At 43.6% G+C, this 19,971-nt stretch overlaps 1 protein-coding gene across 1 annotated transcript in view; it reads right to left on the minus strand.

Moving 5' to 3' along the window:
• Positions 1-19,971, minus strand: part of LOC126316475 (uncharacterized) — a 223,209-nt gene that overhangs the window by 41,371 nt on the left and 161,867 nt on the right. The window contains exon 4 of the mRNA XM_049992757.1: positions 7,828-7,961. Within this exon, the coding sequence (XP_049848714.1) occupies positions 7,828-7,961 (134 nt within the window). The remainder of the gene's footprint in view (positions 1-7,827; positions 7,962-19,971) is intronic.

Below are 19,971 nucleotides of genomic sequence, written 5' to 3' on the forward strand. Positions count from 1 at the left end.
GAGGGAGCGGTACGTACAAGGCTGTGATATATTACCGGACTCTTCACTTCACACTGAAACTTGAAAACATTTAAGAAGACTTTCGTGGGATACTTGGCGCACATCATCAGGTGCCTTATAGTACACGTTTCAAACATTTCCATTACATGATGAAAAAGATGAGAATCTATACTTTGAGACAAATTAATAGAATTTCTGTAAAATTATCCAGTATTAGTCAACGTGTCACTGTAAAAAGTAACACAAACTGTACGAGAAGACAGTAAGTACACTACTGGCCTTGAAAATTGCTACACCAAGAAGAAATTCAGATGATAAACTGGTTTTCATTGGACAAATCTAGTATACTAGAACTGAGATGTGATTACATTTTCAAGTAATTTGGGTGCATAGATCCTGAGAAATCAGTACACAGAACAATCACCTATGGCCGTAATAACGGCCTTGATACGCCTGGACATTGAGTCAGACAGAGCTTTGATGGCGTGTAGAGGTACAGTTGTCGATGCATCTTCAACACGATACCACAGTTCATCAAGAGTAGTGACTGGCGTATTGTGACAAGCCAGTTGCTCGGCCACCATTGACCAGACGTTTTCAGTTGGTGAGGGATCTAGAGAATGTGGTGGCTAGGGCAGAGGTCGAACATTTTCTGTATCCAGAAAGGCCCGTATAGGGCCTGCAACATGCGGTCGTGCATTATCCTGCTGAAATGTAGGGTTTCGCAGGGATCAAACGAAGGGTAGAGCCACAGGTCGTCACACATCTGAAATGTAACGTCCACTGTTCAAAGTGCCGTCAGTGCGAACAAAAGGTGACCGAGACGTGTAACCATTGGCACCCCATACCATCACGCCGGGTGATACGCCAGTATGTCGATGACCAATTCACGCTTCCAATGTGCGTTCACAAGGGTGTCGCCGAACACGGATGCGGCCATCATGATGCTGTAAACAGAACCTGTATTCATCCGAAAAAATTACGTTTTGCCATTCGTGCACCCAGGTTCGTCGTTGATTACACTATCGCAGGCCCTCCTGTCTGAGATGCAGCGACAAAGGTAATCGCAGCCATTGTCTCCGAACTGATAGACGATGCTGCTGCAAACGTCGTCGAACTGTTCGTGCAGATGGTTGTTGTCTTGCTAACGTCCCTATCTGTTGACTTAGGGATCGAGACGTGGCTACACGATCCGCTACATCCATGAGGATAAGATGCCTGTCATCTCGACTGCTAGCGATACGAAGCCGTTGGGATCCTGCACGGCGTCCCGTATTACCCTCCTGAATCTACCGATTCCATATTGTGCTAACAGTCATCGGATCTCGACCAACGCGAGCACCAATGTCGCTATACGATAAACCGCAATCACCTGAGCTTTATCAAAGTCGGAAACGCGATGGTATGCATTTCTCCTCCTTGCAGGAGGCATGACATCAACATTTCACCAGGCAACGCCAGCCAACTGTTGTTTGTGTTTGAGAAATTGGTTGGAAACTTTGCTCATGTCAGCACGTTGTAGGTGTCGCCACCGGCGCCAACCTTCTGTGAATGCTCTGAAAATCTAATCATTTGCATATCACAGCATCTTCTTCCTGTCGGGTAAATTTCGCGTCTGTAGCGCGTCATCTTCGTGGTGTAGCAATTTTAATGTCCAGTAGTGTAGAATACGTGTAGCACTTGCATGTTTCATGTAGCAAGTTCTTGAACTTATTATGAATATCTAGTTGATGAAGGGGTTGTAAAAAAATTGTTAAGAAATGCTTATTATTATCGCACACTGTGTCGGCGTTCTCGTTTACAAGCAATAAAATATTTTAACAGCGAATTACAGTAAAAACGAAGAGTCGCCCGTATTGGAAATAGCGGAGCGGAAGCAGTGGCAACGGGACTAGACTGCAGCAACTATCAGCACATACATTCGTCACCAGCTAAGAGAAGCTCTCTTGTTTTCTTCTTTTGTCACCGAAAACATTGACATGAACACAAAGATAACAAAATGAATAGTAACATATCTATATTTCGAAGTAGTATACAGTTTAACAACTTATTTCTCTTATCTCCTGAAACTATTTATTTGTTAAGAAACATTCTCGCAGACATAATTATATAAATATGTATTATATTCACTCTGTCTGATATTTGTCCAAGTGATTATGGGATATAAGAATTTATTACGAACTAAAGTACATGCGCATGTGGTAAGAAGAATAACAGTTTAACCATTAGCAGTCATGCATTGTAAGTGTCATTAGCGAAGCAAGTGGACGTATTGTAAAGAATGCCGCAGAACTTCTTGCGTTAGATTAACTACAACGGGAATGATTCGAATTCTAGCCGATCGTCTCCGCATAACTGCAACTCTACGCCAAAGATAATTTTAACGTCTGTGTGGACATAGAGCGCATAAAGCTGAAATACTAAACACCTTTTTCTAAAGCTGTTTCGCAGAGGAAGACCGCACTGCGGTCCCTTCTCTAAATCCTCGCGCAAACGAAAATATGGCTGACATCGAAATAGGTGTCCAAGGAATATAAAAGCAACTGAAATACTCAACAGAGGAAAGTCCACTGGACCTAACGGGATACCAAATCCACTCTGCACAGAGTACGCGAAAGAACTTGCCCACCCCTTCTAACAGCCGTGTACCGCAAGTCTCTAGAGGAACGGAAGGTTCCAAATGATTGGAAAAGAGCACAGGAAGTCCCAGTCTTCAAGAAGGGTCGTCGAGCAGAGGCGCAAAACTATAGACCTATATCTATGACGTCGATCTGTTGTAGAATTTTAGAACATGTTTTTAGTTCGGCGTATCATGTCGTTTCTGGAAATCCAGAATCTACCCTGTAGGAATCAAAATGGATTCCGGAAACTGCGATCGTGTGAGACCCAACTCGCTTTATTTGTTCATGAGACCCAGAAAATATTAGATACAGGCTCCCAGGTAGATGATATTTTCTTTGACTTCCGGAAGGTGTTCGATACAGTTCCGTACTATCGTCTGATAAAGAAATTAAGAGCCTACGGAATATCAAACCAGCAGTGTGGCTGGATTGAAGAGTTTTCAGCAAACGGAACAAAGCATGTTTTTCTCAATGGAGAGACGTCTACAGACGTTAAAGTAACCTCTTACGTTCCACAGGGGAGTGTTATGGGACCATTGCTTTCTACAATATATATATATATATATATATATATATATATATATATATATATATATATATATATATATATATATATATATATATATATATATGACCTAGTAGATAGTGTCGGAAGTTCCATGTCGCTTTTCGCGGATGATGCTGAAGTATACAGAGAAGTTGCAGCATTAGAAAATTGTAGCGAAATGCAGGAAGATCTGCAGCGGATAGGCACTTGGTGTAGGGAGTGGCAACTGACCCTTAACCTAGACAAATGTAATGTATTGCGAATACATACAAAGAAGGATTCTTTATTGTATGATTATATGATAGCGGAACAAACACTGGTAGCAGTTACTTCTATAAAATATCTGGGAGTATGCGTGCAGAACGATTTGAAGTAGCATGATCATATAAAAGTAATTGTTGGTAAGGCGGGTACCAGGTTGAGATTTATTGGGAGAGTCCTTAGAAAATGTAGTCCATCGACAAAGGAGGTGGCTTGCAAAAGACTCATTCGATCTATGCTTGTGTATTGCTCATCAGTGTGGGATCCGTACCAGATCGGGTTGACGGAGGAGATAGAGAAGATCCAAAGAAGAACGGCGCGTTCTGTCACAGGGTTATTTGGTAAGCGTGATAGCGTTACGGAAATGTTTAGCAAACTCAAGTGGCAGACTCTGCAAGAGAGGCGCTCTGCATCGCGGTGTAGCTTGCTGTCCAGGTTTAGAGAGGGTGCGTTTCTGGATGAGGTATCGAATATATTGCTTCCCCCTACTTATACCACCCGAGGAGATCACGAATGTAAAATTAGAGAGATTCGAGCGCGCACGGAAGCTTTCCGGCAGTCGTTCTTCCCGCGAACCATACGTGACAGGAACAGGAAAGGGAGATAATGACAGTGGCACGTAAAGTGCCCTCCGCCACACACCGTTGGGTGGCTTTCGGAGTGTAAATGTAGATGTAGATATAGATGTACGACAATGTCTGGAAAGAGAACCTGCTTAGGAAAGTACACCAGAGAGCTACCATCACCTAACTGCAGCTTTCTTCAGAACAGCCGTTTCGCAGTTTTTATCGAAGGACAACGGTTACTCGTTAAAATTCCTACCGACGGCCTAAAACAATGATCATTTCTGTCTCTTCTCCAGTTAACAACTTCTGTCACCGACACACCCGGATGCGACGCAGGTGCAGAGCGCTCAGTTCGCCGACGGCGACGGCGCCCTCCGTGACTAACTACCACCGACAACTCCATCTGTCTACCGAATGGTGTCGACAACACAAAGTAAACGTAAAGGCTGTCTACTTCATAAAAAAAGCTACCAACGTTACGGGCCATCTTGCGATTTCAAAATAGGAGCACATCATGATTCACCAGTTTCTGGTACCGGAATATAATTTTGGAGAAATACTTGTTCATCCAGAAATATGTAGAGGTTCTAAAGTTAAATTGCAGCTAAAGCAAAGAACCTCATACCCCTCTTGATGAATTAGGAATTAAGGGTGGCAACCAAAATTCGACTCTATAAGAGTACGAGTAAAACTAGAATCTATAAAATACAAGTAGTCCAGAATAAATTCTTACGATGAATTTTTAAAGCAACCCGGCATTCGAGAATAGCAACTTGCACAGCGAACCTCGTATGTACGTAGCAATACAGAAACGGTCAACACCTCTAACACGAGGAAGGATCAGGTCAATGTAACCGAAAACAACTGCGACATATCGGAACAACAAACCACGCCCTCAAAATAGATCGAGAGTCCCAGTAGCGTTATCTACGACGATGTAAGACGAGAACGGGCATGTATATAGTTTTTATTCATTATCACTAGAATCGCCCAGTCAGGGAGAAGCAGTTTCCCACATCCTCAAGCGTACGTGGGCTACAGTAGCGAGCCGGGACAGGATCACCAGTACGGAAGGCTGTGTACGAAGTGGCTCCGCTGATTTTATTACCATTTGCAAAAAAAATGGTTCAAATGGATCTAAGCACTACGGGGCTTAACATCTGAGGTCATCAGTCCCCGAGACTTAGAACTACTTAAAGTAACTAACCAAGGACATCACACACATCCATGCTCGAGGCAGGATTCGAACCTGCGACCGTAGCAGCAACGCGGTTCCGGACTGAAGCACCGAGAACCGCTCGCCCACAGCGGCTGGCCGGAGGTCTGTTCTGTTTTTTGATGAAAGCTGGCTCTGCCTCGCTTCCAGTGATGGCCATATCTTGGTTCGAAGGAAGCCAGTTCATGGCCTGCAATCAACCTGTCTACAAGACACACTGATCCTACACCTGAAGTTATGGTATGGGGTGCGATTTCGTATGACAGCAGTAGCAATCTGGTGGTTATTCCACGTACCCTGACAGCAAATCTGGTGAGTCGGCGTATTGTGCTGACAATCATGAACAGCAATTTAGAGGATGTTTTCCAACAGGATAACGCTGGCTCGTAAATCGCTGTTGTAGCCCAAAATCCTATATTGAGTTTCTACATGTTATCTTGGCCTGCTTGATGACCAGATCTGTCTGTAGTCGGTTACGTATGGGACATCATCGGACGACAACTACAGCATCATCAATAAACAGCATTAACCGCCATTGTATTGACCGACCGAGTGAAACAGGAATGGAACTTCAATCGAAAACTGACATCTTGCACCTGTAGAACACAGTGCATGCAGATCTGATTGTTTTCATTCAACATTCTGGTGGCTATACCCGTTATTAATGTACCAGCATTTGACATTTGCAATGGGTTATCTCGCGCTTACATTAAACAGTGAGATCGCAATATTAATCATTTAAATATATAGCCAAGAAAAATGTATTTCCCAAATATCAGTACTCTGGATTTGCTTTCTTTTTTTGGGGTGCGACTCTTTCTCGTCAGTGTACATCCATGAACAATCTACCAAATTTTGTCGCTGGATCTCCGCACTGCACGCATTTTGTGGACCAAGGTTTCACGCCAAACATTAATAATTGGAGGACAATAGTATATAAATACTTTGTACATATGCAGAGTGAAGCAACGAACGAAACTTTGTGTTAAGGTCAGGATTCGAACCTATGTCTCCTGCTTACTAGGCTGATGCTCTAACCACCACGTCATACTGACACTATGATTTCGCATATCACAGGGTACCATGGCGCTCCTGTCTCCTCAGTCCAAATTCATTTTCACGCCTCAGCCAACTCGGTATGCTCCCTAACTCCAAAAGCATTGAAGAGACTCTCCAGCTCTACTGGAATAGCACCTTTGCATCGAACGGAACGGGGAACCCTTTCTGAAACTCAGGAGTAAGTGCGTTAATCAAGTAAAACTATATGGTTCCACAAACATTTCGAAGGCTCAGACATCTATGATGCATACTGGGTGTTCCCGTAAGAGTGTGCAAAAATGTAACAGGTCACAGAGAATGCTCTTCTGAACAATTTGAGACAGGGACGTTGGGGTCGGAGAAGCCAGCTCAAGGAGATGTGGGAGAAAACTTGTCTACCGCTTTGTCTAGGATTACTGTTTTCCAGCTTATTTACAACTAACACCCGTAGAAGTTTAGACGTACTGTGCTGTTTATTTACATGTACTTCCTTTTTTCCTGGAAGGAAAGAAGGAGGACGAGATTGATTACCTAAAAGTCTTGATGAAGGTTTTGCTTACTTGTTCATAAGGTGATTCTGTTGTGTCGTATTTACATCTTCCCATGACAGAACGTGCTATGGATCAAAGACAGACGCATTCGTTACTCAGTGCTATTCAGAGACGTACAGTACAATGCCATGGAGCAGTACCGGTGCCCTATTTACTGGTCGCTGGATTGGAAGGGGAGGTCCTATCCCATGGCCTGTAAGATAACCTGACTTAATCCCCTTGATTATACCTGTGTGGGTATCTGAAGTAACTTGTCTATGAGACCTCAGTAGATACGGAGATAGAATTAGTTACCAGAATTGTAGCTGCCCATGATGTGATTCGAAACATACCAGGGTTATTTCTGAGGGTGAGTGAGAATATTGTTCGCCGATGTCATGCATGCTTGAAGGCCGTCAGATTCAGCACATTTTGTAACATTCGGTACATATGATAAGTTCATTGTGTCAGTGATGGTATCAGCAGTTAACTAACGTAAATTAAAACATAAGCAGTAATGTGATATTATTCCCATTATCTCCTTTAGCTGGCTTGTCCGATCCCAGGTTCTCTAACTCAATTTGTCCTGTTAAATTTTTCACGCTCTTAAGGAAATTCACTGTATGTGCAATCTGAAGCGACGAATGAAGCGTGGATGGGAATTTTGATTGAGGAGGGAGGCATGACAGGGTATGTCGTACAACTGTGTAATGCAAACATGCCAGCGTGGCGTAGCGCATCTGACTAGTGAGCGAGAGACTCGGTTTCGAACCCCGGCCTTGGTACAAATTTGCGTTCGGCGCTTCCGTCTGCGAATATACATCACAGAAGTTTGAAACATGAAACGTTTTCTCGAACTACATAGTTTCATTTGAATAAATAAGAAAATAAGCGGTAGTAGCTACAACATGAAAAAGATAAAAAGTTTATAGTACACAGTGGTGGTGCCTTCTGCCTAATGGTCCTGTATAGTTAATTTCTATCGTTTACAATAGCTCTTCCCATCAGGGAGTGTTACAGTACGAACTACAGTCCGCATTTTAGTCACCTGCTGGTCGTTGATGAACCACTTGAGCTCCGACGCCGGGTGCGACTTGCCGGATGTGCAGTTGAGGCTGATCTCGTCGCCCACCTGGTACAGCCTCTCCTCGCCGTAGATGTGCGGCCCGTCCTTGGGAAGAGCTGCACATGGAGAGAGTAATCTGTTAGTCTCTGGTAGAAATTACGCTGAGGAACAGTTGATACATTATTGGTCTCTAAAACTACTCTTTTCTTCCCGCAGACACTCTGAAAGCGTATGGACCACTAGACACAGATTGGACAACTTCTCACTAATGGAATTCCTTGCGACGGGAAATCGATTAACTTTAGCCAAAGAAAATAGTTCTACAGAGAAATATCGGGACGTAGCGCTACGTCGGTTACCGCTCCAGCAAAAGCTTATATCGCTATGCTGGAAAACGTTATCTGGGCCCATGGCTGCAAAAAAATCAGGAGAGTTCTCTAAATACCTGTATTCGTGACCGTTACAAGTTCACAATGCACTTAGAGGCAGGTCATGTCTTCCCCTCTTCGACGTCATCAGCCTCCGAGATAACGTTGAATATGTCAGCCATAGAGTGGATCGGTAGCAGTGGTTCCCGAATGTTCCCTGTGACAGAACACTTTGAGAATCCCGATACTGATGGAACACCTTTCTTAATTTGAAAATAAAAATTTTAAAAACATTAGAAGGTGTACAAATTTGCTTCCGCCGTTTGCCGATAGGTGGCGACAACGGTAAGTAGCAGTCGAAAGAAACAGGTCGCAGACGTTAGGCAGTAAGCTTGGACCTCGGTCAACATAACCTCATTCAAACATTAGTCGATTTATGCCTGCATCATTAAGTTGTTCCTAATTGGAAATGTCAGTTTACGAGCCTAATTCTCGTCATTTGCTGCAGGTGTTATTGTTTTGTTTCCATATGAAGGAGCCAGTGTCTGAATAGCATCGAATGCTCTCAATTACGTGTGGTAACGACGCTATTAGAGGAAGAACGTGTAGTGAGTGGTTTCAACGCTTCAAGAACGGTGATTTTAATCTCGTAGACCGGCATAGTGGTGGAAGAGATAATGTTTCCGAATATGCAGAAATGGAGACATCGCTGAGTGAAGACTCACGTCAAACTCAAGAAGAATTGCCGCGATTAGTGGGAGTGACACAGAAAGCCATTTCAAAGCGTCTCAGGGCTCTGAAGATGATTCAGAAAGAAAGAACGTGCGTCCCGTGTGAGCTGAAACCAAGAGAGACGTTCAACGGCGTCTGTGTGTTTGTGAACAGTTGCTTCAGAGGCAACAACGGAAGGGATTTCTGCATCGCATTGTGACTGGGGACCAAAAAACGATTCATTACGATAACCCTAAGCGCAAAACATCGTGGAGATATCCCGGCCATGCTTCCATATTGACGGCCAAATCGAATATTCACGTCTCCAAGATTATGCTCTGCATTTGGTGGAACCAGATCGGCGTCGTGTACTATGAGGTGTTAAAACCAGGTGAAACAATCACAGGTGTTAGTTGCCGAACGCAATAAATACGTTTGAGCAGAGCATTAAAAGACAAACGGCCTTAGTACAACGACAGGCACGATAAAGTGATTTATCAGCACTACAACGCTAGACCTCACGTCACAAAACAGGTCAAAATGTAGTTGGAAACGTTAAAATGGGAAGCCCTACCTCACCCACGGTATTCTCCAGACATTGCTCCCTCTGACTATCACCAGATTAGATCAATGGCACACGGCCTGGCTGACCAACACTTCCGATCTCAAGAAGATGTCACAAATTGGATCGATTCGTGGATCGCTTCAAAAGATTAACAATTTCTTCGAGGCGGGATTCGTACACTGCCCGAAAGATGGGAGAAAGTAGTTGCCAGCGATGGAAAATACTTTGAATGATACATGTATAACCAGTTTTCTCATTTAAGCCTCAAATGTTGGGCGAAAAACGGCGGGAGCAAAGTTGTGCACCTTGTAGAAAATTTTGTTTTATTCAGTGATCACTTCAATCATAACTAATAAACACACGAATCAAAATAAAATTAAAAAATATAAATAGTTCCATCAAAATTTCGAAAATATTCCGCCATATTATTAATAGTTTTTCGTGGAACAGTTATTCACTTCCCTCGAAACACTAGCGTTCTGCGCAACAGTCTGGAAAACCGTGATGTACAGGAGCCCCAACTACACACGGACCAATATCCACACCATTCTCAGCTAGCATTATCCAGCGCAGAGGCATAGTCTTTTGAAGAACTGAAAACATGGTGCGAAACACTTGTCAGACGCCAAAACATCATCGCAATTACTCATACATCTATACTTGAGTTGTGACATGCTGTTTGTAATGGGCGTCGGGGAGTGAAAGAAACCACTTCCGCCCACCCAAGGACTACACATTGACGCCGCGGGTAGAGTGGCGGTTCCGAAAGAACAAGCTGCACCTTTCCTCATGCATTGCTGGTACTACACATGCGCAGTTGTTCATTCTGCTTCGGTTCAGCACGGAACGACAGTTCATTACAGCTGCAGACAGAAAGCTGCTGTACTCGTACTGCCAGATTTTCAATGTTGACACAGGTCAGAAGTAAAACACACGTGACTCTAAGACGATTGTCTTCTTCTAGCTTCAAGCGATCCAGAATTAGGGAGCTCTCGTACATGACATTGTGAGCAAATTGTACAAAAAGCTCTACAGCAAAAATAGTTACCATAACGGCTGAATTTCACAGTTAATATCGGGTTGGTCACGCAAGCTAAATAGTGCCAACAAACTTGCACTTGGCATTGTGTCTCCATGACAGGCAGAATTAGGTCTTGATATCCTCTATACCAGATAGCGGCTGAGGGCCTGGAGGTGTCATACTGAACAGCGGTCACAGGTAGCAAATAAATGAAATTACGGTTGACGGTATTTTCTCAAAAGAGAAACAACTCATGGAATTTTACTCACTTCATACGGCTGACAGCGAGGCAGTATTCTGTTAAGCAGTCCTTCAGATTCGTGAGGAATATTCGACAGGCATATACTGGAGAGAAACCATTTAAAAGACTTTTGATTACTATTATATCCGTCACATAAACATATGTTGTGCAGACGTGAAAATAAAGATAATTTGTCATACTGATACGAAGCAGAATGTCACTGCAAAACACATTGACCTCAAAATATATCATTGTAAATACTTTTTTATTCTGCCAAAATACCATTTATTATGGTTCCCACAATATTTGTTCAGCGTTTATTGAACGGACAATATCTCACATGGTATTACCGATTTCGGTTGGCGTAGAATTCTTCACGCCACATTGCTTAATATCATGGCAATACTGTAGAATGTATGTTTTTGACATTTCATTGATGTGAAGATGTAATAATTAGTTATAATTCTGCGATGGTAGTAGTTATTCGTAAGCTTCTTCAGGGATACAGATGACGACTTCTCGGATACTATAAGACGTAGAAAAATGGTATATCAATGGATATAACATCTCTCCTGTTATCAACTCGTAACACGTGTCATGATGTAGATGCAAAGAGTATTTGAAGGGGTCATGTGTGTCATAACATGGCGTATAATAGAGGGAAGACTGCGTTCTGTGTCAATGAGTTGGGTAACTGTGAGTCAGTTGTTGTGGTTCAGCAGTTATTTCATATCAGTGTCAAGATTAAGCTCCAATACACGAAATACTTTCCGTAAATCTTGCTGCTTTTGTGGAGCGAAGAGACAGACCGAACGAAATCTTCAGCAGACAAAAGATGGACCGTGTACGTGATTCGTCAGGAGCCCCACTAAAGAGGGATCAGATACCTCAGTCAACAGCCTAGAGCAGTCTACGCAAACGGCTGCGTGTAAAACCATGCCGTCTGCAGTTGTTGGATTCACTGAATCCTCGGGACAATGCGTTTCATTCTGACTCTTCTAATGACTTGCTGCAGCTACTGGAGAAAGACGGTTCTTCCACAGAAGATGGTTTTCAGTGATGAAGTCACGTTTCATGTATATGGAAAGGTGAACCTTCGTAACACACTCGAGAGATCCTCACGAGAGTTGAACTCATTTATGATTCATCCAAAGTGAACAACTTCTGTGCTATGCTCTTTGTAAAAACTCTCTTTGCAAAGGAAACTGTAACTGGTATTGTATACCTGAATATGCTGGATCAATGAGTTATACCACAATTACTGTAAAACAGTGAAGGCTTTATTTTGCAAACAAGACGCTGGTCCACCATACTTTCTTTCAGACACTCGAGAACCGAGCGAGGTGGCGCACTGGTTAGCACACTGGATTCGCATTCAGGAGGACGACGGTTCAAATCCCACGTCCGTCGATCCTAACTGAGGTCTTCCGTGCTTTCTTTAAATCGCTACAGAGAAATGCCGGGATGGTTCCTTTGAAACGGCACTACCGATTTCCTTCCCCATCCTTTCCCCAATCCGATGAGACCGATGACCTCGCTGTTTGGTCTTCTCCCCCCAAACCAACCAAGAAAAGTTCGTGATTATCTCAGTGTCGTTGGATTGTACGTGCTTCGCATCATGAATCTCCTCTTCTTCAGTGGCACTCACTGTCGCCTGCATGTAATTTCTTCGTATAGGCTTAGGACATAGATCATGTGACCTTGCCTCCACTAACACTGGAAGAGATGCAAGGAAAGATAATTAGTGCTGTCGCTGCCATCGACTATGAGTGTTAGGACGTTTTTGGAGAGAATTTGAATATCATATAGACGTTTGCCGCAGGGCAATTGCGGCTATATTTTGCACCTGTACTGCAATTAAAAAACTTCGGGAGATGTCCTATCCGTTAATAAGCCTTGTGGGTTTTGCGCAGTCGTCTGCTGAACTTTGGAGATGCTTATGAATAACCCAGTACCGTTAAAAACGTCAAGAACACATGCAGCTGCAATTCAATCTCCAGATTATTTTCTATTGGTTTCCGCTTTACAATACCCAGTCTTGATATCCTCTATACCAGATAGCGGCTGAGGGCCTGGAGGTGTCATACTGAACAGCGGTCACAGGTAGCAAATAAATGAAATTACGGTTGACGGTATTCTTCAAATTTTTAACATACATATCGGTTGTTGTCCCATCGTTCAGTAAAGCACAGATGGATGAAGGTATTTTAACGTTCTATTGTTCCTGCGACAACGGAAACCAGTAAAGACAACTGAATTTTTATGCTTCTAGCGAGACGAAAATCGTGCTTAACAAATCCATCAGTTTACGTTGTTTTCCTAAGAGAGCTCCACTCAAGCGTAACCTATGCAGATAAGCCAAAACATTATGACCACTGGCATCTTGGGTTGTCGGATTTTCTGCCGGATATCAGCGTCGTACTTGCACGATATTTCGGTAACGTAGTTCGTAACCTTCATCAGGTGGGACCTGAAACTGACCCTCGAGTAGGTCTGGTCCACTATCAATGTTTGTGACCTTCCTCCTCCGTCGGCGGTTGTAGGCGTTCCGTTTGCGGTCCGCTTCCGCTCGCTGCGATCTTCTGGAACGTTGCCGTTCCGTTTCTCGTCCGCTGCGGTTCTGGGTGTTCCCTCTGTGGTCCGCGCCCACGAGGCCCGCTTCTTGGTGTTGCATCATCCGTCTGGTGATTTTGGATTTCTGTCTGATGTACCAGGCGTTAACCTGCAGTCCACTCCCACACACTCCCATCTGCCGGAGCGTTGCAGTCTTTTTTTTCGTCATGTGTTGTGCGCAAGTGTGCCCAGCTTTGGTGCTTTATACTTGTTTTTTTGTAGTGAGGAAGTGTAAGATTTTAACGGTTTTTATTAGCACGTTCAGAATCACGTGGGCTCTCTCTATGGGTCCTTGGTTTTTCTGTCTTGGCGTCCTTTCTTATTGTTAGATTTTCGGTTTTGTTATTCTGTTTGTCTGTCTATTTGCTCTTCTTGAAGCTCTTGTCCAACTTGAAAGATATCGTCGTAAGATGGAACGTCTTCTTAGGCAGTATTTTGCAGTGTTATCTGGATATTATAGATTTTGGGACTCTATATCTGTGCCACAGTTGTGGGTCTAATGTGGCAGCATCTGCGAGTTGGAGGTTCTGTCTCTGATGGAGTCAATTTTTTGGAATATTTTTTCTGCATGGTCTTTGACTTTTTCTTCAATGTATTTTTCATTTAATTATTGATGGATTTCGGTGATCCTTGTCCAGCGAGGTACCGCGAGGGACCATCTCAGGCAGCTGTTCTGTAGTAGTTGGAGTTCATTGCTGTTCGTTACGCAGGTTGTGCTCCCAGCGGCTGCTCTGTAGAAAATTGTCGTTTGGATTGTTGATCTACGTAGTTGTAGCTTGGTTTTTGTGTTTAATCCTCTGCTTTCTTAGAATGGTATGAGCATGTTCAACATTTCTGAGCTGTTCTCTTTCGTTCTAATGTGCTGTCTTTCAATGTTAATGTTTTGCGAGACAAAGTCCTAAATATTTCGTTTTTCCGGTCCATGAGGTATTATGTGCAGCTAATTGGAGTCGAGTTCGTAGTCTCGATTTCCGTTTTTTAGTGAACAATGTTGCTGCGATTTTTGTTGCATTTAAATGATTTTATGAGGTTGTACCCAATGGTTCCATAATATCAGGCTCTTGCTATTGTTGTGTACATGCTGCAGCCAGATGTTAATAAGGATAAAGGCTCAATGTTACGTTTGGGAGAGTTGATGTATAGGTTGAATACTATAGGTGAAACGACAGAACCTTGTGTTATGCGTCATTCTTGTGTCTTGGTAGGTGATCTTTTGCCAAGTATGGTAACGAAAAACTAGCTTTTTTGTAAAAAAAACTGTCTATTATTTTAATGAAGTAATATGAGAGTTGTTTGATAAAGTTAACTATTAAGTTTTGCTTCCACACTCTGTCATAAGCGTTAGCTATGTCGAAGAATACCGCTGCTGTTGACTTACTGAAGTTGAAGTTGTTCTGGATGAGCTGTGTGATGCTAATTAGTTGTAATTCAGCCGATAATTTAGATGTGAAGCCGAATTCTTCTGGGCGAATAATATTTTGTTCTGTTACGCAGTGTTGTAATCTCTTTTTTAGGATAGCTCTTTCCTGGATTTTTTCTAAAGTCGTTTTGAGGCTTATTGGTATGTGGTTTGTCGGTTCTAATGGTTTTTTCCCTGGGTTTGGTATAGGAATTATTTTAGCTACTTTCCACGTGTCTGGAAGTGTTCGAATAGCAAGCATCTGTTGATTACATGTGCCTGTAAGACTGTTGATTTTATTGGTAAATTTTTGAGATGAATGTTGGAGATTTGGTCTGTGCATAGAGCTGTGTTTCTCGTTTACGTCATAATTTTCTTTATTTCGGCTAGTGTTGTAAGTAGTGGTCTTCATGTCGCAGGTGTATCACGGAAATGTTGAAGGAGGTATAGGATTCTGTCGTCTTCGTTTTATATTTGGTTTCTATTAGGTAGATCATTATCCGGTAATGGCATTTGTTGATTGTATTCTTCTGCAAAATGTTCTGCTTTTTCTAGTGCATCGAATATTAAGCCGTCTGGTCCGTCGATTCCTGTGTGGGGTGGTGGTGGTTATTTGATATGGTTCAAATGGTTCAAATGGCTCTGAGCACTATGGGACTTAACATATGTGGTCATTAGTCCCCTAGAACTACTAAAACCTAACTAACCTAAGGACATCACACACATCCATGCCCGAGGCAGGATTCGAATCTGCGACCGTAGCAGTCACGCGGTTCCGGACTGAGCGCCTTAACCGCGAGACCACCGCGGCCGGCGGTTATTTGATATTTCGAATTAATTTCCACTCGTCTTGGGTGTGTAACACGAAGGCTGCCATTTTATCCGCCCTTGTTTCCTGTCGCCATTCTATACTATGTGATCAAAAGTATCCAGACACCTGGCTCTCTCCATCGGTAATGCTGGAATTCGATATGGTGTTGGCCCACCCGTAGCCATGTTGACCTCTTCCACTCTCGCAGACATCCGTTCAATCAGGTGCTGGAAGCTTTCTTGTGTAATGGCAGCCCTTTCTTGACGGAAAGCTGCACTGCGGAGAGGTACCGATGTCGGTTGGTAAGGCCTGGTTTCAATACATCACAAACGTGTTCTGTAGGATTCAGGTCAAGACTCTGTGCAGGCCAGTCCATTACAAGGATGTTATTGACGTGTAACGACTTCGCCACATGCCGTTCATTGTGAACAGGTGCTAGATCGTGTGGAAAGATTCAACCGCCATCGCCGAATTGCTCTTCAACAGTGCGAAACAGAAAGGTGCTTAAAACATCAATGTAGGCTTGTGCTGTGATAGCGCTACGCAAAACAAGGGGTGCAAGACCCTCCATAAAAAATACGATCACACCATAACACCGCCGCCTCCGAATTTTACTGTTGGCACTACACTCGCTGGCAGATGACGTTCACCGGGCATTCGCCATACCCCCACCCTGCTATCGGATCGCCACATTGTGTTCCATGATTCGTCACTCCACACAACGTTTTTCCACTGTGCAGTCATCCATTTTTTACGCTCCCTACACCAAGCGAGGCTCTTCAACAGTCGGCGGTCTCTGTCAGTCAACAGACGAGGTCTATCTGTACCCATTTGTGCTGTACGTGTCCCTTCACATTTCGACTTCACTATCACATCGGAAACAGTGGACCAAGGGATGTTTAGGTGTGTGAAAATCTTGCGTACAGACATGTGACGCAAGTGACACGCAATCACCTGACCAAGCTCGAAGTCCGTGATTTTCGCGGAGCGCCCTATTCGGCTCTCTCACGATGTCGTACGACTGCTGAGGCCGCTGGTATGGAGTACCTGGCAGCAGGTGACAGCACTATGCACCTAACATGAAAAACGTATTTTTTGGAGTGTTCGGGTACTTTTGATCACATAGTGTGTGTCTCTCTTATGCAATTCGTGGGATTTTTTTTTATCTCGTGTCGGTCTCGTGGACTGTGGAATTGTTGCCATCTTCTTCTGTATCTATTTATTTGTGTTTTTAGTTTTTCTAATAGCGGTGGAAATGTTTAGTGGTGTGCTTCTGGAATTATGGTTGCTGTTGATGCCTTTTTTGCAGCAGTATAATTTTGTTGGTTTAAACTTCTATTTCTACGTTTATTCTGTTTTTATATTCTACGTTCATTGTCTGTTGGATGTTGTTGGTTAGATATCTTTAGCATTGTTCCCAATTTATCTGTATTTGCTGTGGTGGTGGTATGTGTAAAGTTGCCCGATGGATCATTCCTAGGACAGTTTTATGGTGGGAAAAGAGGTCGTTAACGGTGTGGAGCTGAAAGGCCAGGATTGATGTTCCTGACCATGGCTATGTCGAAGACGTCTGCTGTTTGGTTTGGAACGTTTGAAATTCTTTTAGGTTGATGTGGACCATGAATTGTGCATTTCAATTCGTCTTGAATGTCGTGTAATAGTCGTTCTTCTCGGTTCGTATTTATTGAGTTCCAGGAATCATGTTTTGCGTTCAGGTCTCCGAGCATTAAAATTTTGGAAAACGATGGAATATTGCAGCGAGATAGTGTTTTATTATCTGTTTATTTGGGCTAATGTATGCTGCAACTAATGCAATGTTTCCTATAGCGTTGATTACTGTAACTGCGGTGGCTTCTAACGATTGGACTGGTGGTAGTGTTTCGTGATGGTGGGTGAGATTTCGTTTAATGAATATAGCAATTACACCGCCGCTTCGCTCTGGTCTATCTGCTCTATAGGTATACATACTGCGCACTCTAAAGGTCGTCGTCGTTGTAAAATGCGTTTCTGTAACTGCTATAACGTCGAGTCTACGTTGGGCGTTAAATTCGTTCAGTTCCGTCTGTTTAGGTTTTAAGCCATTTGCAATCCAGTTACAGAATTTAAGGTGTCCTGTTGATATTTCGCTTGCCATTTTACGACACCACGGAAGTCTTTATAATTCCCTCAACGAGGCTGAGGAAAGAGGTGATTTTCTGTTGGAGATTGGTCAGAAGTGTCGCAATATCTGTTTGAGCTTATGATGCTGGCTGAGGTCGGTGAGCCAGCTTCGTCCAGTTTCATACTTTGCTTGCTGCTGCATCTGAATAGAATGAATAATACTTGTCGTGTTGTGGATCAGGAGAGGATGGACCGTTTCGTCCTAGTCTTACGTTGATTGTTGTTTTCTTCTCTGACGTAATACTCTGTTGTCCTATGGATGAGTGGGAGGTGGTTTGTTGTGACGAGTATAGTTGCTGGATTGTTGCTGGTCGGGATGTAGTGGCAGATTGCGAACTGGGTGGTGGTTGAGGAGCAGCTTGTTTCATGTGTAATGTTTGTCGTGGTCTGTTCTCAGCCATGTTTTTACAAATTTCATACTTTTTGAGAATTTCTTGGTATGTTTTGCATCCAAGGGAGGATGCTGGATGTGCTTCTTCACAGTTCACACATTTGCGTGGAGATGTTCGTGGTGCAGTACAGTTTTTAGAATCACGTGAGCCCGCCCAACGGACACATCGTGCTGGGAGTTTACAGTATCTAGCTGTATGAACGACACGCTGAATTTCTTTACATTGTAACGCGCCGTCTTTGGGTTCGTAACCTCTACTCTGATTTTTGTGTGAAGTAAGAACTTGAGCTCATAGAGTTTTTGACTGTCTCTCCCTTTGGGTAGTATAACGGAGTAGTTAGGAAGTGGGATGAGGTTCTTAGTTTCTTCGTTTCGTTTTCTATATTGGTAAACTTTTGCCTGTGTGACTCCTTTTTCCTGTAGTGCAACTGTTAGTGATTTCTGAGGGTAATTTTTTAACGAAGACCATCAATTTTTTATTTTCAAGTGCCAGAAGTGTGAATGATATGACAATGTCGGAAAAATTGGAGTGCTATTGCATAATCTTTTTGTCGATCTCCTTGATATAGAGCTTTGAGAGTTCCTTCAAGTTGGTTTTTTAAAGCATTGTTGAGCTGGATATATTTTTCTGTGTAGTAGATTGTTATGGGAGGAATTTGGTAATTCATTTTTTCCGCCGGAGCTCCTTTTCCGCGATTGGTTGTAGCATTGCTTTCTGCTATTGGTTGATTAGTGTCTGCGGGCCAGATCGGTTCAAATCTGTTGCTTGTAATTATTTCAGCGTGCCGTTTCCATGGTTTGAGTGGTGTGTGTTTCGGTGGTGTCTTTTATGCTTTACTGCTGTGAAGTCTTGTTCGTCATTTCCGTTCGAGTTTTATTCTGGAATATCGGCGTCTTCCACTTCTGAATACGAAGCCGGCTCGCTTTTTTCGGGTGATGAGTCCATGTCGATAGCTTTTGGGTGCTGAACATTTGGTGTAGCGATATTTTTCTGAGTTTCCCAGTGCGTGATAGGGTTCTCAGTAGCATTCTGCCGTGAATTATCCTGTTGTGGTGCGTCGTGGTGTCCAGTTGCATATGTATTTTCTGCATTTTCCGTCCTGTGTGTCTGGTTGTTGTCCATACCTGAGATGATCCTGCTCACAATATCTGTTCCTTCCCTGCAGTTACTGCCTTTGCGAGGGGAACGGGGGCTGGCCACGCTCGTGTGAGGCCCTGGCTCACCGCCGTCTCTTAACCCTAGCATCCAAACAAGATCGGCTAGGCCAGTCCACTGACCTGCTCCTAATTCGTATGTGGTGAAAAGAGAACACACAAAATTTTGCCCAAAAACCTGTCCTTGGTGGATTACGTTTTAGTGTAAGAGCGCACTTTAATACACGTCCGCTTAGTTAGGCAGCCGCCTCGGCCTCAGGGAAAACCCTGAATCGCAGCGGACGGAAAACGACGGGTGCAACCGCGGAGGGAACTTCCAGAAGCCCAACGGACCGAAAACGGTCCAGTAGATCGCAGTGAGCGGCAGCGGACCACACGGGGAAAGCCTTGTACCCAAGACAGATATCCTAACGCACTAGACCGATGATGGACCACCCAGGGGCGGGTCTGGTGGGTGCCCCTTATTTCTAGCGTAAAAAACTCGGAGGATGAAGAAAAGCGAGAGGATGTAATACCTCGGCTGAAGAGCTGGGCAGCCACGACAACCAGTGCCTGGTGATAGACACCTCGCGCAGCACCAATGAAGAAGACACGCTGCAAGGAGGAACGGATGTTCTCACCACAGCCACGCCCAGAGCTGCTGCAACCTTAAAGCACCGACTCTCCCGGTCCACACCAAATTCCAGCGTGA

Source organism: Schistocerca gregaria, chromosome 1 (genome assembly GCF_023897955.1).
Source record: "Schistocerca gregaria isolate iqSchGreg1 chromosome 1, iqSchGreg1.2, whole genome shotgun sequence".
Classification (NCBI taxonomy): Eukaryota; Metazoa; Arthropoda; class Insecta; order Orthoptera; family Acrididae; genus Schistocerca; species Schistocerca gregaria.